This window comes from Sus scrofa, chromosome 6, assembly GCF_000003025.6.
Source record: "Sus scrofa isolate TJ Tabasco breed Duroc chromosome 6, Sscrofa11.1, whole genome shotgun sequence".
NCBI classification, from domain to species: domain Eukaryota; kingdom Metazoa; phylum Chordata; class Mammalia; order Artiodactyla; family Suidae; genus Sus; species Sus scrofa.
The window spans coordinates 34,256,049-34,283,268 of NC_010448.4; the positions used below are offsets into that span (position 1 = coordinate 34,256,049).

General features: G+C 51.9%; 1 protein-coding gene across 2 annotated transcripts in view; it reads right to left on the minus strand.

Annotated features, from left to right (window-relative positions):
* NKD1 (naked cuticle homolog 1) overlaps positions 1 to 27,220 on the minus strand; it is a 95,697-nt gene that overhangs the window by 32,161 nt on the left and 36,316 nt on the right. For both annotated transcript variants that reach the window (XM_021094196.1, XM_021094197.1), the window contains exon 4: positions 2,341 to 2,407. In XM_021094196.1, coding sequence (XP_020949855.1) covers positions 2,341 to 2,407 — 67 coding nt within the window. The remainder of the gene's footprint in view (positions 1 to 2,340; positions 2,408 to 27,220) is intronic.

The following is a 27,220-nucleotide window of genomic DNA, read 5'->3' on the forward strand; positions in this document are numbered from 1 at the left end:
AGATGCCCACATCCTCCGAGTTCAGCCCCACGTCCCCATGCGTCGTGTGATAGGGGGCAAGGGGGCCCAGAGAGGGAGGGACCTGGCTAAGAGCCACAGCAAGTCACTGCAGGAGCTGGGAGGGGAGCCAGGTCCATGGGCTCCTAGGCCAAGTGCTCTTGCTGCTTCATGACTCCAGGGCTCACCCTCTGAACACAGAGACTGAACCAAGCGCCCTCCCTTGCCGAGAGAGGCGGACTCCACGGGGAGGCCGTTTCATGTCAGCAGGGAAAGCGGCCTCATGTGAAATTGATGACATGATTGCAGACTGAACCCCAGTGGACAGAGAAGTGCCTCATTTGGGGGCAGTAACCAGGGACTCAGTAAATGCTGACGAGGCAGGCAGATTGAGATGGACGGGTGATATTTGGAGGATGGTTACATGGGTTAAGGAGTGAGTGATGGGGTTGAAGAGACAGGCAGAGGATGGGCTATGGGGGGCTGGATGATAGAGAAGCACAGGCCAGCTGATGCGTGGGTGACAAAAGAGTAGGGCGATGAATGAATAGGCAGTAATGGAAGGATGGGCCGGGGGATGGGGGGGCAACAGACGAATGGATAAGTGTTGGATGGGTGGGTCAGAGACTACGGGGTGGGTGATGAGTGAGTGACGGGTGGATGAATGGATTGATAGATGAGTGGACAGGCGGATGCTTAGACGGAGAGTGGATGGAATAGATAAAAGGATGAATGAACAAGAGCATGAACTTGCTAAGTTACCGGGTGAATGAGCAAATGAATAGATAAGTGGAATGAGCACAGAAGCCCATGGAATCCATGTCTGGGGTGGCCTCAGTCCCAGGTGCCCACCTCCTGCAGACCCTGACCTGACTCCCCAGATTTACCCTAGGCGCCAAGTCCCAGCATCTCTCCACGGACCCAGAAATGACAGCTGAGGATTAGGGGAGCCCAGGGAACAATGAGAATCAAAGCTACCAAGCCCCAGAGTGTAGTCACCAGATCTGCAGGCCACCAGGCTTCAGGGAAACACCCCAGAGCCTGGACAGGGCTGTCTGTCCATGCATCTCCTCCTCCTATCTGGGACCTGCTCATCATATCTGAGCAAAGTCTGGATAGATAGCTGGGTCCCCAGCCAGCCTCCAACTCCTGGACCACTGAGTGAATCTCTCAAAACAGGGCTTCTCAAAGTACTGTGTGCACACAAGGTCTCCTGGGGAGCCCATTACAGGGCAGGCTGGATTCAGCAAGCCCGGGGGGAGGTAGGAGCTTATATTATCAGAGCTCTCGGGCCCCATGTGGCCGCAGTCCTCAGGTCTGGCCCAGGCTCTCCTCCAGAACCTCCTGGCACAGCCTACGTCTCCTTTCTAGACCTTGCAGGAGTTTCAAGGCCCAGATTCTCCTCCCCCCACTAGACCTTTGGGCGTCCAGCTCTCCCGCCAGCTGCCTGTCCCGGTCCCAGCAGAGAGAGCTTGACTGTTCTAAGGCTGCGCCCATTTGATGATTCTCTCCTCTGATTCTGAGTAAAAAAGGGAAACATGGAGTTCTCATGTGGCACAGTGGGTTAAAGAGCCAGCATCTTCACTGAAGCAGCCCAGGTTGCTGCTGGGGCGCAGGTTCGATCCCTGGCCTGAGAACGTCCCTAATGCTGTGAGCACGGCCAGAAAATAAAAAGGGGAAAACACTTTTCCTTTTAGTTAATCTGGATCTTGCAGCAACTCAGGGAATCAAGTAGGAAAGTCTCCCGATTACCATTCTACAAACATGGAAACTCAGGCTCGGAAAAAGGACATGGCTTCCCAAAGTCAAATCGGCACACCCGTGGCCAGCGCTTGACTCGCGCATCCTACTTCATCCTACAAGACAGGGCTTCCCCTTGAAGGAAGAAAGGAGGGAGAGCTCCCGAGGAGAGCAGGGAGGGGCTGGGGGGTGTGGATGTGTGTGCTCACCTGTGCTCCAGGTGAGGGAGAGGTCGTTTGGTGGGAAACACAAGGACTGCTCCGTGCAGTGCTTCCTAGGTGCCTAACGCTGCGTGAGGAGCCTATGCACGGCCACTATAATCACCCCCACTGGGGGAGCCAGGGTCAAACAACCTGACCACGGCCCCGTGGGGAACACAGGCTGAAGAGGGCCAGGATGTGAAGCTGCGTGGTCTGGATCCGCTCCAGGTGTGGACCTATGAGGCGCTACTTCCCTCTTCACCCCACCCACCCCCATGGAGAGTCAGAGTCCTGTCCTCTGCCGGGTCTGCAGATTTTCTGGAGGGCACGCTGGGCACGAGGTAGACCCGATGGCCCTTCCCTACCTCCCTGGCCTTGAGAAGAAAGTAATGGATTCCAGTACCTTCTAGCCGGAAGTCCTCCTCTTCCTCCTCGCTGAGCGTTTCTCTGAAAACTTCGCCCACAAGCTCCTAGAAGAAAGCAAAGCAGGGCTATTAAGGAAGAACTGGGGTCAGGTTGGACCCTGGCCATGTTACGGTCAAGGTGCCACAGTGAACATGTGTGTGGCAGGTCGCAAAGACGCAGGGACCCTGTTCTGATTCTTCTGATGGAAATTTAGCTCAATGTGGTAGACCCTATTGCTCTAGAATAGTTAAGTACTGCACCGCCACTTTTTTGGAAGCTAAGTTTTTCTCGGCTTCCAACCCACCACGAAACAATGCACAGAACCACGTTTCTTTCTCAGAAAGGGGGTTCCACCCTCCACCCTGGAAAAAGACAAAGGCAAGATCCCTCCTCTATACTGTGAGCCAGCTGCAGGGACTCGGGAACCACAGCCTCCCTGTGGGTCCCACGAAGGGACCTCAGTTTGGGTCCTCCCTCTACCAGAGAGTCTCAGGCGGGCTATCTGGTGAGTTTATAAAGAGAGCCTGGTGTGCTGTGGGCGGGCAAACTTAACATAAACCCTTAACATAATCCCAAACTCTTCAGCACAGCCTCTAGGAATCCACAGGCTTTGGGTCCAGCTGACCCTCCATCCCCGTTCCCATATCTTCCCAACACACACATCTTCTGGCGACTAGCCTGATCCTGGCACGAGCCTTGCCTTGGTCCCCAAGCATGAGTTAAAAATGTCCAGCCTCTCATCCCATGAGACAAAGCTGCTCCGAATCAGTGGGGAGGCTGCCACTCAGGTGTTGTCGAGTTGGAAGGGGCGTTCGTTTGGTCCACAGGCTGGGAAATTTCTGGACTATTAATAAAAGTCCCATCTATCTGATCTGCCCCAGCAGGATGACTCCAGATACAGAGAAGACAGGACCAGCGCTTGTCAAACTGTCTTGCGTCTTTGCTGGTTTTCTGCCAAGAGGAGTACTGTGCGCAAAAAAGATTGTTTGAAACAAAGGTAAACAAGACCCCTTCCTGCAAGACTGACTACGGTAACGGATGCTGCGGATCTTTAAGTGGTAGCTTATCCCTCAAGCCTATTTAGACCCTAAAGTTTTGTTTTTCAAAAGCATCACACAGGGAGTTCCCATCGTGGCTCAGTGGAAATGAATCTGACTAGTATCCATGAGGACACAGGTTCGATCCCTGGCCTTGCTCAGTGGGTTAAGGATCCAGCATTGCCGTGAGCTGTGCTGTGGGTCTCAGACATGGCTCAGATCTGGCGCAGCTGTGGCTGTGGCATAGACCGGCAGCTATGGCTCCCATTGGACCCCTAGCCTGGGAGCCTCCATACGCCACGGGTGAGGCCCTAAAAAGATGGAAAAAAAAAAAAAAATCACATGGGATTTGTGTTCTAAGGAACCCATGTTGGGAAATGTCCCTCTCTGGGGTGGGGGGAGGTGAGGTTTGGGGGGGGTGCACTGCTTATCTCCCTTAATGCCCCCAGTGATGCTACAGCCGTGCTTCCTGAACCACTAAATGATAAGCAATAAAAAAAAAAAAAAAAAAAAAAAAAAAAAAAAAAAAGCAACTCAGCAGCTCTCACCAACTTTTCCTGGAGGAAAAAAAAAAAAAAAAGTATAAAGAAAAGGGAAAAAACACTCTCTTCTTGAAAAATTAGAAGAAAAAAAATAAATAATCCTGCACTGGAGATGCCTAAAAGAAAAAGCAGAGCTCGCCTTGATTAACAAAAGAAAAACAATGCTTTGTATAGCTGATCTTATCAGCTGGACCCAGCTGGAGATAAGTCTCTTGTGTGTGTGTTTTTTAAAGATGAACAGCTAACATTTTATGGATTAGGGGTGGTTTTCTCTGTTCTCTTTCTTCTTTCAAAGCATTCTAGGGTCGTACACACGCTGTCTTAGAGGTTGTTCAAATGTGGTCATTCAGACTCCCGGTGTCCCATGGACTTCAATACCAGGCTACTTTATTCTCCGAGTCAGGAGGACTTCGCTCTTCTCCACCGCCAATTATTATAATCACCGAACACTTCCTGGGCTTGTAAACTGGCTGTTTGTGTTAACAGAGCCAGAGTTGACAGGGGAACTGGGAGACGGTGACAGGAAGGGCCGCACTCGGCTGGCATCATTAGACGGCTGGGACGCCCTGGCAGCCAATTAGAGCCGATCTTTCATGCTGGAGAAAGACGGATGCCGCCTCTCCAGAAGGGCTGGCAGGCAGCGCTGTCTTACGGGAGCATGTGACCGTCTTCAAGGGAAGCAGCAGACCTGTTCACGCTGGGGCCTCGCGGAGGGCGGGAGCTGGCGCTGACCCCCGCCGCCTTGACTGCTCCTGGCAAGGCCGACTGGACCCGGGAGACAGATGCTTTGGGGCACCTGCCTCTTTGTACTGGCACACTCAGAGGAGTTTAAAGACGTCACCACATCACCATCAGCAAAGCAGCCGTCTGGAACCCCGTAACGATGCCTGGCATGTGTATAACACATCCCCCCCCCCGCCCCGCCACCCCCCGTCATCACTGTGATGATGGCTTCAGTGCTCTTCAAGAAAAACGGTCTGCTGGGAGGACCTAACTCTCTGACATATTAAAGGTATGTCTTTGCACGTTAAAGCAGTTCTGGCAAGTTCTGGGGTCGGCCTCTTCCCGCCAGACCTTACCCTGCTCTGCCTAACACATTAAAAGCTCCTCAGCACCACAATGCAATGCAGGTGCTCAACCACGGCACAAGTTCACTTCCTCCACTGACCCTGACAGCCCGGGACCCAGGGAGTGTGGTGTCTGTGGTCAAGCTCTGAATCACCGGGACAGGGACAGAGGCAACATAGCCTGTTGAGCCAGATGCAGCGTCAAATCCTGGCTCCGTCGCCTCCCTCACCCTTGGCTGTGGGACCAGCCACTGGCTTCTGGGAACCTCAGTCTACTTAGCTGTAAAATGGGCACAGGGCTAAACCACAGCAATAAGACAACACCAATAAGACAGCTTACACTTATTGTGCATTTCCTATGTACCAGGCACCGTGTCAGGCACCATATATATATATATATATATATAATACATATATAATATTATCTGCCTGTACCATCACAACAGCCCTGCTCTTCTCCGTCTCTCAAGGAACCAACCACCTGGCACACGCTCATAAAAATGATTTGCAAATGTTAAGTGAGACATATAATTGTCATTGGTTTTTTTCTACAGCGAAAGGGTCCCAACCCTCAAGGAATGAGACAGGACAAGAATGACAGTCACTCACATCACCAAGCTCTCATGCTCCTTGAGGCACTGATCCACTGGCATCTTCACCAGAATCTCTGGAGAACAAGATTCCCAAGAGCCCTGGGTTTAAATGAGGAGGAGGCTCCAGGAGGCCAGATGACCACCTCTGGATCATCGGCAGAGCCAAGACGTGAGCCAGCTCCGTCGGGTGCAGGCCTGAGCTTGTACTTTGGAATCGGGGCTCCTAAGGGCATGGGGTCAGAGGTGGATAAGAATCCTGGCACTTGCCAGGGACCAAGAATCACACTTAAAGAAGAGCAAGAAAACAGCCCAGCCAGCAGCTCCAGTGGGTCAGGGGCCAAGTACTCCCATCTGCCCTGCAGACTCAAAGGCCCCACGGCTCCTCCCTACCAGGTTTGGAACAGGCCCAAGCCTCAGCCAGGAGCTCTACATGTAAGGTTTGGGGCCAGGCCCCCAGGAGCATCCTGCAGGGAGATCCTTGACAGCCACAAGCCTCAATGTGGGCCCCTGTGGGTGCAGGGCACGGAACTGGTGTTGCTTAGGCCTTGGTTCAAATCCCAGCTCTGGGGAGTTCCCCTTGTGGCTCAGCAGGTTAAGAACCCAGCTCATATCCATGAGGACGCAGGTTCAATCCCTGGCCTCGCTCAGTGGGTTAAGGATCCGGCAATGCCGTAAGCTGTGATATAGGTCTCAGACATGGCTCGGATCCCATGTTGCTGTGGCTGTGGTATAGGCTGGCAGCTGCAGCTCCAATTCAACTCCCGGCCTGAACATCTATATGCCACACATGCAGCAATAAAAAAAAAAAAAAAAATCCCAGCTCTGCTGGTCACCCAGCTGAAGGAGCTTTATCTCCAGAGTGCCTCAGTCTCCCCATCTGGACATGGGGATGAGAGCAGTCATACTGTCTTGCGGTGGCTGTGAGGATCCAGTAAGCCACGGCACAGAAAGTACTTAGCAGGACATCTGATGCCACGATTGGGGCTCGACGAGCAAGAGCTATTGTTTATTATTTCTTCTGCTCTTCTTATCAGATGGTTACCAGAACATTGCAGGAAGAAGCTGAAAGGCCCACCAGACCCAAAGTGCCCTCAGACACTGAGAAATATGCGCCTCTTCTGCCACAAGCACTGTTTTTAGTTCTTTGCATTTACTCCCCATGGCAGTCCTTTGAGTGGTGGTGTTATTACTCCCATTTTACAGATGAAAAACTGAGGCACAGAGAGGTTAAGTGACTTGTCCAAGGTCACACAGCTAGTGTCAGAGCCAGGCTTGAAGGCAGGCTTCCCGGCTTCAGAGCCCTTACCCTTCACCACAGCCCTATAGGAAACTCGATAAGCAGTCACCTCCTTTCTCTCTGTTGTGCCCCTGTGTCCCCTTAGCCATCACTCTGATCCCCTGGTCCCAGGCTCCCTCTCCTCTGGACAGCCAGCCTCCACTCCAAGATCAGATCAAAGACCTTCATGGCTCTGTCCTCCTGCCCCTCCCAGCCTGGTGCCAGGCTGCCACCCCCCCCACCACACACACACTGGCCCAGTGGCCAGGCTTGGTGGCCTCTCAGGCCACAGGGCCTGGACCTGCCTCCTTCCCAAGACCCAGCGCTGCCCCTCCTTTGCCCCACGCTGGGCCCCAGGAAGAGAGGCCAGCTCTTCCGGGCAATGAGTGTACAGCCAGCATCAGCCCAGAGCCCAGAATTGCAGGCACAATGCCTTATAAGGCCTCCGGGGACGGGAACCCACATCAAAGCAGGGCCTTGGGGAGCGGGCTGGAGTTCGGTTGGGGTTTTTCCTCTTTGTCTTTGAGACTTCATACTCCTGAGCTTAATATCTTTCCCCACCGCCTGCCCCAGCAGTGCTTTGTCAATCTTTCTGTTCTCTAAGAGCTAACAGATGTTGGTGCCACGGAGTTTCAAAGGAAACTCCTGGTGCCCACAGAACACGGCACAACTTATAGATTCTAAGAATGCACAGAGCTGGGACAGGCCAGGGGAAGAGAAGGGTGGGAGGCAGGACCCAGCCACCCCGTCACCCTTAGATCCAAGCAGTCTGCCCTGGAGCTGCTCCAGGAAATTCCTGGCGAGCTCTCTCTTCCCAGCACGCCGCACAGAGGCGGCGTTCCTGCGCACAGGGCATTCCTGGGGAACTGGCGCCGCTGTGGGCAGGCCTCTCACAGAGCAAACTCCGGCCGTCCAGGACAGGGATGCTCCATTTCCAGAACCCAGCCGGACCTGGGAGTCAGACGCTCACCTGTCCACCTTCGGCAGCTGAGTGATAGATAGCAGATGCCTCCCTTAGCCCCTCTGGGCCCCGTGATGCTCTTTGTGAAATGGGGGTTTTGATGTAAACAGGAGTCAGAACGAAAAGATAGACAAGGAGTTCCTGTTGGGGCTCACTGGTAACGAACCCGAGTAGAGTCCACGAGGATGCGGGTTTGAGTCCCTGGCCTCGGTCCGTGGGTTAAGGATCCGGTATTGCCTTGAGCTGCGGTGTAGGCTGTGGCTGTGGCGTAGGACAGCAGCTACAGCTCTGATTAGACCCCTAGCCTGGGAACCTCCCTATGCAGAGAGGGCGGCCCTAAAAAGACAAAAAAAAAAAAAAAAAAAAAAGTAGGCAAAAATCCCTAGGATCGTGTCTGATGGGGAGGGTAGGGAACATAAACTTCTCTCCGCCTTCTGTGGCGCCCTATTCCTGCCGCATGCTCAGACCATTCTCACATTTTATCCTTAGAAAACCCTAATAATTCAAAACCTTTGTGTCCACCCTGGGACAACACGCACACATGTGTATCAGGGAGGCATGTTCAAGTTCAGCGATTTTTTTTTTTAATGTATTTTTGTTTTGTTTTGTTTTCTGTTTTTTAAGATTTTATTTTTTTACCTTTTTTTTTTTTTTTTTTTTTTTTTGCTTTATAGGGCAGCACCCATGGCCTATGGAGGTTCCCAGGCCAGGAGTCTAATCGGAGCTGCAGCTGCCGACCTACACACAGCCATAGCAACGTGGGATCCGAGCCGCGTCTGTGACCTGCACCACAGCTCACGGCAACACGGGATCCTTAACCCACTGAGCAAAGCCAGGGATTGAACCCACAACCTCACGGTTCCTAGTCAGATTCGTTTCCACTGCACCACCACGGGAACTCCCTAAAATTTTTTTTTGTATAATTTTTTTCCTTTTTTAAAGTTTTATCAAAGAATAGTTGATTTATAATGTTGTGATAATTTCTGCTGCACGACATCTACACACATCCATTCTCTCTCAGATTCTTTGCCCCCCTAGATGATCCCAGAATATTGGGTAGAGTTCTCTGTGCTATACGGCAGGTCCCTGTTGGCCAGCCGTTCCAGAGATGTGTGCTAGGGTTTTGGGATTGGCAGGTCCAGTGATGTTGAGGCAACGTAGTTGCTAATAACCCACCATCAGAAACACGCTGAACACCCATCAAAAGAAAGTGGGCTCGATCCAGGCAGTGGATACCACGCTGTGGCTCAAAAGAGCCACATACGCACTGACACACGGAGCACCGTGCCACATGCATGACGGACAGAGTGCCCCGGAAAACACCGAACACAGCCAGGTACCCTGAGATCACCCACAGGTACATAATGTAGATGTTGAAGACGAGATGGAGGAAATGGGAGTCAGAAATTTCAGCTTCATCAGAATGGTTCTCATTTTTAAATACCTTCATATACCACTTGGGTCATTAAAGCCTCCTTTAACACAAACCCGCACGGTAGCCCACTTGACGAAAGATGGACTAGAGGCTCAGACAAGAGATTAAATGGCTGGTCCAAGGTCCCTTAAGGAGAGGAAGTGGCCGGGCTGGGTTAGAGCCCCCAGGTCCCAGGATCCTTATCCGAAGAAGGGGCAGCAGGCCAGGATGACGCTTGTGGTCCTCTGGAGCACACACTTGGGGCTCCAGCCCCCCACCTGGCTGTGGGACAAACCCCTTCTCTTGGGCTCTACCCGGAAACCAAGAGTGGGAGGGAAAGCGGCGGGGCTGTCCGCTTTCTGGGTCCCAGTGTCAACTCCAGGATGCACCTCTAAGCAGTGGACCTTTGTTACTTCTGCCCCGAGAGCCTTCTCTGGCCTCCAAAGTCTGCGCCACCCACAAGGGCAGGGGGAGAAGAGGGTACGGGCAGCAACTTTGGGGAGTTGGGGGGGTGGAAGGCGGGGGGAGGGGGTGGTTCCCTCAGGCTGGGAGGGGCTAGGGATTCCCTCCTCCCCAGGGATGGGAGGGGAACACTCACCCCTCCCGGACCTGATGTCAGCAGACCCCAGACCCCAAGAGGCAGCCTCCAAAGAGAAACAGCACCTGCTCTTAAAAGAGCGGAATGGGCCAGGGCCCTTGGCCACTTCCCTGAGGACACGGCAGCCTCCCATGGCCACAGGTCACCTGTGGAGGTTTCATGTCCACCTGCTCAGCACCTGTCCCCTGACCACGGCAAAGCCACTTGAGCCATCCCAGGACCCTCCTCATGGGAGCAGGCAGGAAACATGTCTGGTGCCCAGGCTGCACCTAAACTCCTCTCCAATGTCTGAGTAAGGCCCAACCCAGGAGAGCACTCCCAGGGGGGCAGAGAGAGGCCAGCGCTCTGTCCAGGGGGACAGGGACAGGGCGTGCGTTCATGGCCTCGGGTCCAGCCTTCTCCATAAGGCTGGCTCCCCAAGGTCAGGGCTCCGGGTCTGTTTTGTAGTAGACCAGTGTCTCATGCAGAGCAGGCCTTCGATAAATAACCTGTTGGACGAACCCTGGGCCAGTCACACGACAGTCACAGATGCCACTAAATTGCCCTCCTTGCTTATCATAGCAATTCGGGTTACTTGCAATGGCAGGCTTTGGCCCCCGTGGCCCCCAGCACCAAACCAGGGTCTCCTAATACCCAAGTCCAAATTCCCAGCCAAGCTTGGGAGCCAGAGGAAGGAAGCTGCCACCGCCTGCTTCGCTGCAGCGCCTCCACAACTGTCCTGAGCACAGAGAGCTGGGAAGGCAAAGGAGGGGGAGGGCCCCCCCCCGCCCTCACCCCCAGGGCTGCAGCCTGCAGAGCCAGCCTGTGTTTGGCCTGGGAGGACCAGGACTTCGGGGATGCGTGGCAGTCATTAAAATTCCTCAGATTTCTCCCTGATTGTTTGTCATCTGTGGGAGATGTGATCCCTGTACCCATGTCCCAGGGATTCCAACCTGAGCTTGCGTCCTGGACTTGAGGGTGGCTTTGCAGGAAGGTGGATGGCAGGCAGGGAGTGGGATGGTGGGGCTTAGCAGAGAGGGGTATTACTAGTAGTATTTTTAAGGCCGCATCGTCAGTATGAGGCTGTGGCATAGGGAAGTTCCCAGGTTAGGGGTGGAATCGGAGCTGCAGCTAAGACCTATACCACAGCCACAGCCACAGCTGGATGCAAGCCACACCCGTGACCTATGCTGAAGCTTGTGGCAACTTCGAATCCTTAACCCACTGCTCGAGGCCAGGGATCAAACCCACATCCTCATGGACACCATGTCGACTTCTTAACACACTGAGCCACAAGGGAACTCTAGCAGGGAGGACTTCTGATCCTTGGGGCCTGACTCTGGAGCCACCACTGTGTCCCCTTCCTCTAAGCCTCAGGTCCTAGACCCTACAGGACAAAAATAACCCCCAAAGATGGGTTTGTCTAGTCCTGGAAAAACAGCTGGCCATGGGCAGCAAAGAGCCAGCAAAGTCCACTCGCTGGGCAGTTACCCCTCCAAGCTGTGGCATCCACAAGCCATCACCCTAACTTCGCCTGGAACTGGGTCCCCCTGGGCTACCATGAGTGCTTCACATTTTTCTTTAAATTGGCTCTTTCTCTTCTTTCCTTTTTTTTTTTTTTTTTTTCAATCTAGTCTTGCCATAAGCAATAAGATCGAGAAAACTCTGGGTGCAGTGTACTAGTTAGAAATGGTTGATTTTTTGTTTTCTTTTTTTTTTCTTTTTCAGGCTACACCTGCAGCATATGGGAGTTTCCAGGCTAGGGGTCAATTTGGGGCCTACACCACAGCCACAGCAACACCAGATCCAAGCCTCATCTGCGACTTACATCACAGCCTGTGGCAGCACAGCTCGCTTAACCCAGTGAGCGAGGGGAGGGATCGAACCTGCATCCTCCTGGACATGTCAGGTTCTTAACCCGCTGAGCCACAAGGGCAGCTCCAGAGCTGGGGTTTTAAAGAATATAACGCATGTGAAACGGACATAGAACCAGGATGTCCCCCCTTGACCTCAAGTCCCATCCCTCCCAGTCAAAAGTAGAAGGTGCTTTGGGAACCAGGTTTAAGGAGCCCAGAGCGGAGGCCTCTGCCTCCACCTCTGCCCTGAGCAAACAGGCTGCTTCTGACAGGGGAGGAGGCGTTGGGGGAGGAAGTGGGGAGGCCCAAGTGAGGCAAGCACCTGGCGAGGATGGGTCAAAGAAGGTTCTCACGGCCCAAAGGACATCCCTCCCACCCGATCACAAGCCCTCCCTCCGGGGCTCATGCTTCTGGTTGTGGTTTCTGGACGTGGAGCAAACGGCTGCGGCCAATAGAAAATGGCAAAGTTGAGCATGACCCACGGTGCAGCCTGACCTCCAACCTTCGGGATTGCAGAGCTCTTCGGAGGAGATGACCCAACGTGAGGCAGACAGTCCAGGGCTAGGCGGGGCTTCCAGAACGCGCTGCTGGCATGACTGGAAGTTTCCTATATGTCTGTGGTTCAAAGGAGTGTCTGCAGTGGGAACCAGGATCTGAGGGGCTGCTCAGGGCGTGGGAGCAACTGAGGTTACAAATATAAAGGACTCAGTGATAATAACAACCAGCGTTTCTTTGGGGAGGGCCGGGCACGTGCCAGGGCTCTGCTCAGCACGTTGCGTGCATTGCGAAACGCTCCCAACAGCCCTACAGGCTGGGTGCCACTGTCACCCCACTTTAGCCTCAAGGGAGGCTTAGTGACTTAGTTAAGTGAGTCCCCTGAGGGTCTGACTTGACCCTGTCTGCTTGACAATGCATGACCTTGTACAAATGCCTTCACCTGTCTGTGCCTCGTTGTCTCACCTGAACATGGAAAGGACAGCCCCCGCCTGGCACTGCGGCTGCAAAGGGGTAACAGGAGCGCGTATGGAAGGCTGCAGCACACTCCAGGCAGTCGGCATGTCAGCCACACAGCTGGCACTTCTCTTTCTGCCCCCCTCTCTCATTCTCTGCCCTCCCATCCTCTCCTCCACCCCCGCTGACTCCAGGATGCCGGACAGCTGATCAAAGCCGGACCCAGCAGAGCCTCCACCACCCCGCGAGGCCCCAAGTAGCACCCCCGCAGGCCGCCTGCACTCAGCACCTCTCAGAGTCTCTGCCCTCCTGCCTGGCCCCTGGCCAGCCATGCCACTGCCAGCTGACCCTGCCGCCCAACTGGCCTGCCACACCGCTGGTCGCCACGCTGCTGACCAGCCACACCACTGGCCTGCCACGTCCCGCAGCCGAGTGCTGATAACAGGAGAGGCCAAAGGGGTGGGGTGCGCCTCTGAGCATCGAGCAGCTGGGGTTGCCTCTGCCAGCAGCTCCTGGCCCCGGGACAGGCCCCAGATCTGCTGCCAGGGTCCAGCGTGTGTGCCTCACCGAGCAGGGTGGCCGTGAGCCAGGCTGCTTATGACAGCACTGTCATCTGTCCACGAGAGAACAGTGCCCCATAGACCACCCAGCCACCTCGATGCGGGGAAAAGATGTGCGTCTCTGCCAAGGGCAGAGGCCAGCCCAGTTGGGGACCCCTCACGACCAGAGGACCGAGGGACATGTGGTATTTCTCTCAGCTTTGAGAGTGAGAGGTTTAGGCTTCTTGCTTCTGCTAACTTAAATAAATAGATGGATTACAATCCTCTTGTTTCAAATGATATGAGGAGCCCTTATCATTTGCATGAGAGTAACTGTTTAGGCGAGACTTTGGGACCCTCCTTTTACATGCGCGCGCATGCGCTCAGCCCACCCCATCAGGCCCTGGAGTTCTTGCAGGAGTCATCTTCTGTCCCCTGCGATCCTAGTTGACACAAGGCCTGTCTTCCTCTCTCCTGCCCCGCCCCCATAACCCAGATTTGAGGACCTCTCACCCTCACTCTCACCGGCTGGACCATCTGCCTCCAGGGTCCAAACCCGCCTGTGCTGTGTCCTCAGCCTGGAGACTCTTCTCCCAGTGGCTACCAGGTGAATCCTATCCCTCCCTCGACCTGGTGTGACTGCTGACTCCCAACAGCCCTACCCCACCCAGTGGGGGCAGAATCCAGGGCCACCCCTCGGGCTTCCCAGAAGACTCAGTTCATTCAGGATCTTAGCTGACGATGTGTTGCTGGCTCTGTACCTCAGCATCCACATCTGTAAAATGGGCCTGTGACACAGGAGGGACTTGAGGGTCACGGGAGAGGTGGGTGTGAAAGCCCAGAAGAGTTAAGAACCCTGTTTGGGATCGAGGGGTCCCAGGTCCTCGGTGCTGTCAGGTGGGAGAGCAGCTGAAGAACTGCCCAGAGTCCATTCCCCTTGCAATCGTAAATAAAAGAGGCATGTTCTCTGGAATGTTTCTGGAAGGACATGCAATGGTAGTGGCTACTCTTGGGGAGCTGAGCCGATGTTCCTGCACTGTCCAGCTTTCTGGACTGTTTGGATTTTGTGTTCTCGCTCCTCTTCCTCTTTTTTAAACCAAGAATATAACAATGTTTTTATACTTAAAAGAAATGAGGAGTTCCTGCTGTGGCTCAGCGGAAATGAACCTGACTAGTATCCATCGAGGATGTGTGTTTGATCCCTTGGGCTAAGGATTCGGCGTTGCCATGAGCTGCAGCATAGGTTGCAGATGTGGCTCAGATCTTGATTCGACCCTTAGCATGGGAACTTCCCTATGGCGCAAGCGCGGCCCTGAAAAAAAAAAAGGAAATGAAACTTTTGGAAAGTGGCTATTCCATGGAGAATGATGTGGTTCCTCTGCCTACTCGACGGCTCCCCCGAGCTCCTGGACCAGCACCCCAGACTTCACGTATCCCAGGGCTGCCCCCCTGACTTCTTCCCTGGTCCAGCTGGGGCAGCTCCCTCCTTCTAGCTGCTCAGGCCAGACACCCGGGAGTCAACCTGCCATGTCTCTTCCAGCCCTTGTTCCATCCACAGTATATCCTGTGGGCTCTATCTTCAAAAGGTACCCCGACAGCAAATTTTTTTTTCTTTTGTCTTTTTAGGGCTGCACCTGTGGCATATGGAAGTTCCCAGGCTAGGGGTCTAATCAGAGCTGCAGCTGCCAGCCTATGCCACAGCCACAGCCACACAGGATCCTTAACCCACTGAGCAAGGCCAGGGATTGAACCTGCAACCTCATGCTTCCTAGTCAGATTCATTTCCACTGTGCCATGACAAAAACTCCCCTGGCAGCAAATTTTCACTTCCTCCACATCCATCAGATGCTCCAGGCCAGGGAAAGAGGCCATCCTTTCTCACCAGGACGTGGCAGTCATTTTCTATTCCCCGTATCCACCTCCCACCTCATTCTCCAAAATCTTACTAATGCTCCACAAAGCCCCACCAATCTGTTACATCACCCCCACCCCCGTCCACAGAGTGCCTCCCGTCGCTCCGCCTCAGCCACCCTGGCCTCCTTGCTGTTGCTCCAACATGCTTGGCGCAGTCCCACCTCAGGGCCTTTGTACATGCTGTTCCCACTGCCTGGAATTCTTTGTCCAACTCTCCCTTTCCCCCACTCCTCCTTCAGGTTTTGGTCGCCATCACTTCATCACCTGGGTGAGGTCTTTCAACTCCCCCCCTCATTTTGTTTGTTTGTTTGTTTGTTTTTCAGGGCCGCACTTATGGCATATGGAGGTTCCCAGAGCTGCAGCTGCCAGCCTTCACCACAGCCAGAGCAACACCGGATCCGAGCCACATCCTGGACCTATGCCACAGCTCGTGGCAACGCTGGATCCTTAACCTACTGAGCGAGGCCAGGGATCAAACCCGCATCCTCAAGGATACTAGCCAGGTTCTTAACCCGCTGAACCACAGGGGGAACTCCCTGATCCCCCTCATTCAAAATTGCAGTGCCCCACTTCTCCTCTCTCTGCCCCTTCCCTCCTTCGTTCTCTTTGGGGAATTACCAGCATCTGACATACGCATCCGTGCCTGACAGAAGAGGCACCCAACGAATACAGGCTGACAACTAAACGTGGCTCTGTATTCACTGACTCGGAAAGCCATTCCCCGCATTTTCTTGAAAGAGAAAAGCAGTTGCCAAAGAGCAAAGAGAATCCAATTGCATCTGTTAAAATTATCTGCGTGTGTTTCCATGCAGAGGCGTCAGAGAGGCCCATCTGGAAAGAAGGCACGAGAATGTTGTTCCCGGAGGTTTGGGCCTGGGCGCCGGATTCAAGGTTGTCAAATGCATGATGATGTCTCCAATCAGAAATAATAGCAAGGCATTTGGAAGAGAGCACAAGGAAACAAAATGGGAACGTGAGCTGATTCTAGAAGGACTGGCGCACGGATGCCCCGGCCAGCAGGGCTCCCGCTCCAGTGCGGGGTGAGGTTTGCAACTCTCTGGGGAACTGGGGAGTTTTCTGGTCCTAGTAGGAGGGAAGGTGGAGGCTCTGTGCTTCTCTACACCCCAGACGCCACTGCTCCCTCCCACAGCCATGCCGTGCACACAGACCGGGAAGAGACCACTGCCAGAAGCCCAGTGCTTCTCACTGCCTTTGGCTGCACACCCAGAGAAAGCTGGGGGGCTAGCAAGACCTCTTTTTGTGATCATGTAATGCAGTCGAGGCTTGGATTCCAGAAATGGCATGATGCCAGCTGAGCACATCAAACTGGGCTGTCACCAGGAGTGGGGGAGGGTGGCAGCTCCCTCCACCCACCCCAACTGCAGCACACCAGCCAGGTCCTACTGTTCCCACTGTCAAGGAGGGATGGAGGGAGGAGGGAAGGAAGGAAGGAAGGAAGGAAGGAAGGAAGGAAGGAAGGAAGGAAGCCCTCCATAGGCTGACCAGATTTCACAAATAAGAGCATAGGATACACAGTGATACTTGAATCTCAGATTTAATGATTTTTTTTACTATAAATATGTGCCATGTAGCATTTGGGAATATACTTAAATTTAAACATTACTTGTTATTTGTCTGAAATTCAAATTTAACTGGGCATCCTATATTTTATCTGGAAACCCTTCCCCTCCATCACTTTCATCCAAGAGGTATGGACGGGGCGGATTTCTCCCCCTAACCACAAAGGTGAACACATGTCTCAGAGCTGACCGAGCAGACTGGCCACTCCGATTGGCCAAGACCTGCCGCAGGACCCAAGCCAGGCCTAAGAGATGCAATCCCAGGACAGCTGCTCTCTTTCTCCTGACATTAATGAGATGCGAGGGTGGGGATCTGACACTGAGGAGAACATATTACCTCCTCACAGGGAGATCCTGTCTAAGAAAAAAACCATCTCAGAGGAGAAGAGAACAAGGAGGCGAAACAAAAGAAAACATGTCCTGACGATATTGCCTGAGCACCTGGATCAAACTATGCCTGAAGCTAGTATTTCTCCTAGACTTTTCACTTACATGAACTGCTGAACATTCCCTTTTTGCTTAAGCCAGTTTGAGCCTCTTTTCTGTCATGAATGAAACCTGCTCAATTCAGCCTCTTCTCACCCCACCCATCCCTGGCACAATGCTGGGCACAGAGTCCACACTGTGAGAGTATTTAAGCTGCATATGTTGTAACTTTACACTTTACTATGAAAGTTAGTGTAGGATTATGGGAAAGCCCGGGCTTTCAAGACAGGAAAGCTCAGTTCCCAGCTCGGTCCCATCCCCATTCTGGGTTTACATAAATAACTCAAGTCTTGTGAGCCTCAGTTTCCTCATCTGTAAAACAAAGATACTAGTACCTATACCTGGCATGTCTGTATAATTTCACTGCCCAAACCAGGACGCTTTTGAGAGTGAAAGGGGGCAATTAGAACAACCAGGCCAGGACCACAGGAGTGGCTGGAACTGCCTTAGGCAAACAGGCCAGTGGTACAACGACCTACAACTGACCTTACCCACCTCCACCTGATCAGCGGTCAATGCCTTTGGTCCTGTCCGCCCACCCCTCTGCCCAGGACACTCCCCCACTCTCTCCTTCCAGCTTTAACTGAGGTCTCCAAGGGCACCTCTTGGAGAAGCCATCCTGAGATCCCCCCACACTCAGTATGGTTCCCCCTCTGTGACCCCGGCCACCTGTGACACTCTCATTGTTGTCCCCATTGTCCTGTCTGACTACCATTTGTGGATGGCCAGTCTCCCCGCGTGGCTAAACTCATCAAGGACAGGAACTGCACATTGCTTCCTCATTACCGAAGGCCCTACAGACCTGGCACCATGCCTGGAACACATATGACAGCAGCCAAGAAAGTAGACAGCTAGCCCTCCTTCTCTGCAGGCTCCATATTTTCTCCGTGCGTTGGTAAAACCAGCCTGGGTGAGATGTCACCCAGGGCCGACTGGGACGAGGATCACAGAGCGGGGAGGGTGTGGGGCAAAGGGAGGGCCTGCCCCCAGCAGGCCAGGACACGCTGATAATGTTCTCAGAGCCAGGGACTCTGGGGGACAGCAGCCCCAGGAGGCCCCGCCCAGATCAGCGGCCCCCGAGGCAGTGGTGGTGGTGGTGGCGGCAAGTACGCTGGCCCCGCGACAGCTTTCACTGATCTGGGGCCAACATTGGACTGGACCTGGGCCGGCTGCCTCTTCCAGAATCCAGCCCTGGCTCCTATTCAAAACACAGGCCTGGCGACTCCCCACAGCCCCAGCCAGCTCTGCCCTGGTGGCAGCCAAGTCACTGCCCAGAATGCAAATTGGGCAGGTGCACAGGGCCTCTCCGACCTGAGACCACGGCCATGACATCCCGCACAGCCCAGACTGTTCCACCTATGAGCATACAGCATCCCCTGGGTTGCTCAGCCCCTTACCACGCAAGCAACCCTGGCCTACCCTAGGGCAGGCTCCCCACCCAATTTCTCAGTCCAGCCAGGCTCCCAGCCTGAGGTCAGCTACCTGAAGAGCATGTTGCCATACCAGCACTTTGACTCACACCTCAATCCAGATGGCACACTGCTTCTTTATTTTCACAGCATCCCTCCTCTGCTCTACAGCCCTCGATGGCTCCCTATTCCCAACCCTCTGAAGTCTTGCCCTACCTCCCCTGTCCTGCTCACTGGGAGACAAGTAGCTACAGGGATGGGGAAGGCTAGCCTTGGAGCCTCACCTTCTGTCTCTGTTTCCCCATTTGTGCAAAGGGAAGGGGCAGGGCTACAAGAGTCCATGATTCCATGGGCTCACAACAGCGCCAGTCCAGCCGGGCCCTCCATCCTTCCTCGGCTCTTTAGGAAGGGCTAATACCCACTTGCAAAGCCCCTGGCCAGTCTCTCAGGACCACCTCTCTCAGGAGCAAAAACCCTGGAGGAGAAGGAAAGAGATCTATGGGATCCGAATGTTTCCCCTAATCAGATTCGGGATCAGCCCAGCCCAGAGCTCCCCCAGCCCCACCACACAGGAGCAAGAATGGACAGTTCAGACTGAGAAACGGGAAACACAGAAAACACCCCAGACAGGACCCCGGCAGCTCAGCCTAGTGCACCTCCAAAACCATACTTATCAAGGTCAATCTCACGATAGGTTGAGTCCTAAATAAAACTAAAAGTTCTCTTCCGACATAGCAGGCTAAGGATCAAGTGTGGTCACTGCCGTGGCTCAGGTCACTATTGAGGCACAGGTTCAATCCCTGGCCTGGGAAATTCCACATGCCACAGGTGCGGCGAATGAATAAATACTAAAGGTTAATATAAAATACATAAAGAGGTACTTGTAGAAAAGGAGGGTGATTCCCTGCCCCCCAAAAAGGATCACTATTTTTTCTTCCCTTTATTTATTTATTTTTTTTTCCGGCTTTTTAGGGCCACATCCACGGCACATGGAGGTTCCCAGGCCAGGGGTGGAATCGGAGCTATAGCTGCCAGCCTACACCACAGCCACAGAGACACCGGAAGAGATCACTGTTTTTGAATATTTTTAGCATTTATCAGCTCGATGTAGAGGAGGGTATAAATGTCTATGGGTAATGTTGCTTCTTCCTTTGGGTGTTTGCTAGTCTTATACGAGGTATTGATATGTTCTTGTATTACAAGCACGGGAGGGTCGATATGGAGAGGTGGGTATTATAAGCAACAGTCCTGGAAAAGGTTGGGCCTCTTCCAGAAACAGAAAGTTGGCTAGGCTGGCAGGAGAGGCTACTTATAATGCCAAGGTCAAAACGAGGGATCCCTCACGATCCACCTGCCCAGGCCCTTAATAGGAGACCAGGCAGGGCCCAGACGGGAGTTGCCACCTCCCAGGAAATGAACTTCCAAGGTGGCCCCACTACTTATAGGATGGTACTAGCAAGGTACACAGCTTTGCCTTCATGGTGCCCCTGACCAGGCTGATATTTCAAAAGGCCAAGTGGGGGTTGGCTGGGAGCACTGGCTACATGGCGCTTCTGCCCCGCAGCATCGCTGGGCACACTGGACGGCAGACACACAACACCAAACAAAACCCCAGGAGTTCCTTGGAGACAGTACACGGTTTTGAAAAATCCATTCAGTCCGTCCGTGTCTTTCAACTGAGGAGTTTAATCCATTTACATTTAAAGTAATGGTCGAAAGGGAAGGAGTCGTTACTGGCATTTCGTTCACTGTTTTCTGTCAGTACTGTAGCTTTTTTGCCCATCTTTTCCTCTCTTGCGGTCCTCTTTCGTTGAATTTCTGTATTGGCATGCTTCGACTTCTTTCTCTTCTTCTTTTGCGTAGCTTCTCTGGGTATTTGTGTGTGTGTGTGGTTACCATGGGGCTTACACAGAACATCGCACAGTTCTAACACAGTCTATTTTAAGTTGCTGAAAACTTAGGTTCGAAAACTCAAGCATACACAACTCAACACTTAACTTCTCCCTCACCCCTGCCACCTGTCACACTTTATGTTGTCGTCCCAATTTACATCTATTTATACAGTGTATCTATTAATATACTTTCTGGTGATAGTTACTTTTAACTCTTTGTCTTATAACTTTTGTGAGGTTTTTTTTCTTTTTTCTTTTTACAGCCACACTTGTGGCATAGGGAGGTTCCCAGGCTAGGGGGCGAATTGGAGCTGAAGCTGCCAGCCTATGCCACAGCCACAGCAACCTACTGCAGTTCATGGCAACCTACTGCAGTTCATGGCAACACTGGATCCTTAACCCACTGAGCAAGGCCAGGGATCCAACCTGCATCCTCACAGACACTATGTCAGTTTCTTAACCCACTGAGTCACAATGGGAACTCCATCTTATAACTTTTGTACTGGAATTAAAAGTGACTTAACCCACTGTTACAACAGTATTCTACATTTATCTACGTATTTACTTTTACCAAAGAGTTTTATACTTTCTCATGCTATGGTGTCAATGTTGCATTTTACATAAGGCAGATCTATTGACCTAAGCTACTGTTTGCCTAGGAAGGACTTCAATTCTCCTTCATTTCTGAAGAATGGTTTTGCAGGATTAGCGTTCTTGGTTGGTGTTTTTTTTTTGTTTGTTTTTTTCCCCAGTACTAGGTCTCAAAGATATATTAGCATCCTCATGTTTGTTGCAGAACCATTTACAACAGCCAAGATGCAAAAACCCTACATTTCCTTTAGGAGATAACTGGATAAAGAAAGTGGGGTATATATGCTATTACAATGGACAATTATTCAGCCTTTAAAAAGAAGGACAGGAGTTCCCATTGCGGCTCAGTGGTTAACGAATCCAACAAGGAACCATGAGGTTGCGGGTTCCATCCCTGGCCTCGCTCAGTGGGTTAAGCATCTGGGGTTGCCATGAGCTGTGGTGTAGGTCGCAGACACGGCTCGGATCCCATGTTGCTGTGGCTCCGGCGTAGGCCAGCGGCTACAGCTCCAATTAGACCCCTAGCCTGGGAACATCCATATGCCATGGGATTGGCCCTAGAAAAGGTAAAAAGACAAGAAGTAAAACAAAACAAAGTAAAATAAAATAAAAATAAAAAGAAAGACATTCTTGGGAGTTCCCTTGTAGTCTGGTGGCTAGGATTTTGGACTTTCACTGCTACAACCCAGGGTTCAGTCCTTAGTCTGGGAACTAAGATCCCACATCAGGCTGCTACATGCTGTGACCAAAAGAAAAGAAGAAGGAAATTCTGTAATACGAAACAACATAGACAAACTGCAAACTGCAAAGATGAACATTATGCGAAGTGACATAAGTCAGTCACAGAAGGACAAATACTCCATGCTTCCACTTACATATGGTATTTAAAATAGGCCAATTCATAGACTCAGAGAGTGGAATGGTGTTACTAGGGGATGGGAGAGGGGGAAATGGGAGTTGCTAATCAACGGGCATAAAGCTTCAGTAAAGCAAGATGAACAAGCTCTAGAGATCCACTGTACAACAACTGAAACTGCCGCCAACAAAAACGTATTATTGTACACTCACCAATTTGTTCAGAGGGTAGATCTCATGTTAAGTGTTCTTACCACAATAAAATAAAAAATTTTAAATGTATTTATTTATTTATTTATGGTCTTTTTTTTTTTCAGGGCCACTCCCGCAGCATATGGAGGTTCCCAGGCTAGGGGTCTAGTCGGAGCTACAACTACCAACCTATGCCACAGCCACAGCAACACAGGATCCGAGCCGTGTCTGTGACCTACACCACAGCTCACGACAACGCCGGATCCTTAACCCACTGAGTGAGGCTAGGGATCGAACTGGCAACCTCAGGGTTCCTGGTCAGATTTGTTTCTGCTGCGCCATCATGGGAACTCCTAAAAATATGTGTAAAGCATAAATAAATAAATAAGAAATACATAAGAAAACCCCTTTAGGAGTTCCTGTCGTGGTGCTGTGGTTAACAAATCCGACTAGGAACCATGAGGTTGTGGGTTCGATCCCTGGCCTCGCTCAGTGGGTTAAGGATCCAGCATTGCCGTGAGCTATGGTGTAGGTTGCAGATGTGGCTCGGATCCCAAGTTGCTGTGGTTCTGGAACTCGCCTTGAAATTAGCATTTAAATCTTTAAGAAAAATTGGATCCTCGATTAGACATGTAAGTTGAATGAACTAAGCAATTCCTCTAGGCCAGCGGCTACAGTTCCGATTCGACTCCTAGCCTGGGAATCTCCATGTGCCGCGGGAGCGGCCCTAGAAGAGGAAGAAAAAAAAAAAAAGACAAGAAAACCCCTTTAAAAGCCTCCTTATGTAGCAAGTAAAGTTTGACATTTAAAAAGGAGGTCGAGAAAGTTGACTGGTTGGTGTATCTGGGCGATTGGTTCAAGGGGACTCATCACCGTATTCTCTCTACTTTGTGTGAGTGAACTTTTCTATAATGAATACTTGCTAAGGGGCGTTTCTGGGCAGCTTAGCCTGAAGACTAAAAGCATGACTTTGTATCCTCTTGGGAGAAGCAGCCAGGTCCAAGGCTCACCAGGAATCAGATAGTCAAGAACTAGGATCCCATGATGTCGGCTTCTGAGAAGATGCTAGATTCCTTTAGGCACAGTGAGATCACGGCGAAACAGGGGAGCTGGATGTTGTGAGGCACTGACTGTGGGCTAGCCACCATCCTAAGAGCTTCATGTTTATGAACTCAATCATCACAACAGCCATGAGGCAGACCCTGCCATTTCCCCCATTCCACAGATGAGGAAACTGAGGCCCAAAGTGGTTCAGAAACCTGACCAAGGGCCTAAGAAGTGTCAGCTGTGGGATTCAACGCCAGGCCACATGGTGCATGAGGCTGTCCTCTAACAATCATACTTGCCATTCCACGTCATCCCAGAGCAGATCACAGACCAGCAGGGTCAGATACAGACATAACAAAGCAATGGGTTAAAGCTATAGCATCACCATAGCTTTGGAACAGATTTCACTGTAAGTGCAGTGATAGGTTCATAACTACGATTAACCACTGCTAGAGTAGCTGATCTGTCATTCTAAACATGTACTCTCTGCCCCACTTGCTTATGGAACTCGCCTTGAAATTAGCATTTAAATCTTTAAGAAAAATTGGATCCTCGATTAGACATGTAAGTTGAATGAACTAAGCAACAAAAGCACGAACAGGCATAGCTGCCACGCTCCATGCACGGAAGTCACCTGGACATTAGGGAATCCCATTAGCATCAGGGCACTGACCCATCACCCACGCTGGGCCTGCTGTACTCACTACCCACCTGACTTGGCCACCCCTGCCCTGAGGAAACCTGCCCTATCGGACCCTCTGGGACTCCATCAAATGACTCAGCTTTGGGCTTAGTTACGTGATATGCCCAGGAACAGAAGGCTGTCCAGAAGCAAGTTATGCCTTTTAGAGACCCTCAGGTTTTTCAGATCCACCGAGATATATGCAAACTGCAGGACAATTTTTCTATAAATCACCAGTTCAGACCCAGAAGCCAGAGGATAAAAGTTATCTTCATATTCAAGATAATACTTTCCCTCCCCTTAGGAATACAATTGTTAGGCTGCATTAATAGAAGTATTATATCAACATCATTGGAGGTGATACTTGTTCTATCACTAAAAGAGGATCAACCCCACCTAGAAAATGAAGTTTCATATGTAAAGACATGGGTATACTAGTTTGCTAATCAAAGTGTGGCCTGAGAACTAGCAGTCTCCACCTAGTCTGGAGAACTGTTAGACATGTAGAGTCCCAGGCCCAACCTACTAAATCAGAATCTACATTTTTACGTGATCCTTATGCAATTCATATGCACATTCGAGTTCAAGAAGCCTTAGTCGAAGGATAACCAGAAAGATGACTGCATAATTAGAGCTGATATTTACTTACTTAGCAGGTACCAAGCCCTGTTTTAAGTACTTTACACGTATTAACTCATGCAAATTAGTTAACCCTCCTGCAAATCCAATCTATCACCATCCCCATTTCACAGATAAAGAAACTAAGACTTGGAGAGGCTAAGTAACCTACTCCAGAACCCATAGCTTCAGAGTGGTAGAGCCAACAGCACAATGGTGAAGAGGTGGAAACTCAAGCTGAGGACCCCAGACGACCTGCAGGAGAGGGTGGAAGAGGCTGGCTTCCTCTTCGGCAGAGGGAGAAGGTCAATTGTGGGTGCCTGGCAAAGGCAGAACAGAACTCATGGCAGAGACGGCTCAAATATTCTAGTCCTCGAGGAGCCGGGGCCAAAGAAAGAAGCCACTCGAGGTGGTGAGCTCCCTGTCACAGGGAGGTATTCAAGCAGAGGTTGGGTGGCCTTCGGCACAGAATGTACTGGAGAGGATTCCCACTTCATGAAGGAGGCAAGCTTGCTGGCCTGGACTTTGCTCTTTAGTCCCAAGGCCAGGAAGATGTTTCCTCCACCTGCTGGAGGACTGGAAGGTGAGTGTGTTTTCCTTCCCCACCAAGGGTGGCTGTGGATATGAAGATGGTCCATGGGAGCCTAGGACATCACTTGGCCTTATGAAGTCCGAACAGATGATGGGGCCTGGTGTTACTCCTCTGGCCCAAGCATTTTGTTCATTTTGGATCCCAGACCTGAGGCACTGGTGGTCCTTAGAGAGCAGACAGGGCTAGCTAATTAAGCCCTGGCTGGGGATGGGGGCAGGAAGCAGGGAGACACCCCTCCCCTCTGCTCTGAGCCTCTGTGGCTCAGTGATTCGAGCTTTCACACAGGGAAAAAAGCCCCCATTCACTGACCCATGGGCCAGGGCTTTGGTTGGGCGGACCCAACTCGCTGGCATCTTCAAGTGATGGCAATTTGGACCTGATTCACACAACACAGTGGAAATGTTAAACCCTGATGGGAACTAGTCTTCTAAATATGCCATACCATGCAAATCTTCCAGAAGGATGCAGACATGGCCTGGAGGCAGCACAGCCAAGGCTCAGACCACTCCGGTCCTCAGATACTCGTCTGGAACACGAGGACGGTATGGCACCCAGCTCACAAAACACCCAGAACAGTGCTAGACACACAGTTAGCACTGCATCAAAACGCAAAAAAATCCTCGTCATTCAAAGGAAAGGTGCATTTTACTGGGTATGTTTGCACAGTGCCGTCAATAAAATAATGATCCAGGTACCAAATAAAAGGAGTTTCCACTGTGGCTCAGCAGTAATGAACCCAACTAGGATCCATGAGGATGCCGGTTCGATCCCTGGTCTCACTCAGTGGGTTAAGGATCCGTCCTTGCTGTGGTTGTGGTGAAGACAGGCAGCTCCAGCTCCGATTTGACCCATGGCCTGGGAACTTCCATATGCCACACCTGCGGCCCTAAAACAAAAAACAAAAAACAAAAAACAAAAAAAAAGAAAAGAAAAGAAAAAGAAAAGAAAATAATGACCAAAAACACTCCTCATGTCTGGGCACAGAGAAGTTTCCGGATAAATGGTGGCTGTCATCACTGTGGCTCCTGCTGCTCTCCTTTTTATTACTATAACCAGATTCTAAGGAGAGAAGAGAAAAAAAAAGGGGGGCACAGATCCCAGGGTCCAGCCTAGGAGCCTGAGGTGCATCGAGGAAGGACAGGAGACGGCCGGGTGACGAGGGCAGCGGGAGGAGGGGAGGCCCCTGCCTGGGTAGAGGCTGGGCGGCTGGATCTTGGAGGCGGCAGGGCCTCTGCAGAGCCAGCTCCTCGGGCCTCAGAAGTCAGGCCAGCTTTCAGTTCCCGGCATTCCGGCCCCAAGTCCCCAGTCGGGCCGGCTGCCCAGGGCGCTCAGATTCTTCCAGGGCCCAGGATGTGCTTCCAAAGCAGCCTCGTCTCAGTCTCCGGCCCAGAATTCTTTGGCCGGCAGGGACCTCATCTCTGCGAGGCTGACATAGCCCAGCTGCTGGGCTCCTTCTCCTGCACTCCCACTACGGTCCCGCCAGCTCCTGAGTGGACAAACTGGAACTGCCAGTGTCCCCAGGCCCCGCTTCAGTCACACATTTGGTATAAATGCCAGCAAAGTGTTTCAGCCACCCCTCCCTGGTCTCTCGGTGCCTCTACAGTGGCAGAAACCACGTGGTCAAAAATCAGAAGGTCAAGACAAGTTTCTCCAGCCTGGAGCAAAGTTCCATGAAAGGCCATGATTTAAAGAAAAAGAAACAAAACAAGAACCCTCTCTATTGTCCAAAGCAGCACATCCCAAATCCAGCCTTGTTCTTGATGCTTTTTTTTTCTTTTCTTTTTAAGGCTGCACCTGCAGCATATGGAAGTTTCCAGGTCGAATCAAAACTGCAGCTACCAACCTACACCTCAGCCACAGCAACGCTGGATCCAAGCCACATCTGCAAACTATGCTTGTGGCAATGCTGGATCCTTAACTCACAGAGCGAGGCCAGGGATCGAACCTGCATCTTCACTGTACACTATGTCAGGTTCTTAACCTGCTGAGTCACAACAGGAACTCCATGCCCTTCTTGAGTTCAGGAAACTGCCACGGCCTCCCCCCACAGCAGGTCCCTCCCTCAGGAGGCTTTCTGCAGCCAGGCCCATGTGTGCAACCTCGGCCTGAGTGTCTGGGACTCGTTACCATCTATAGATGACAGCCCAGAGCCAACGTTAAGCTGGACCTCGGTTCTGGATATCTAGGGTGTAACAAACCACCCCAGA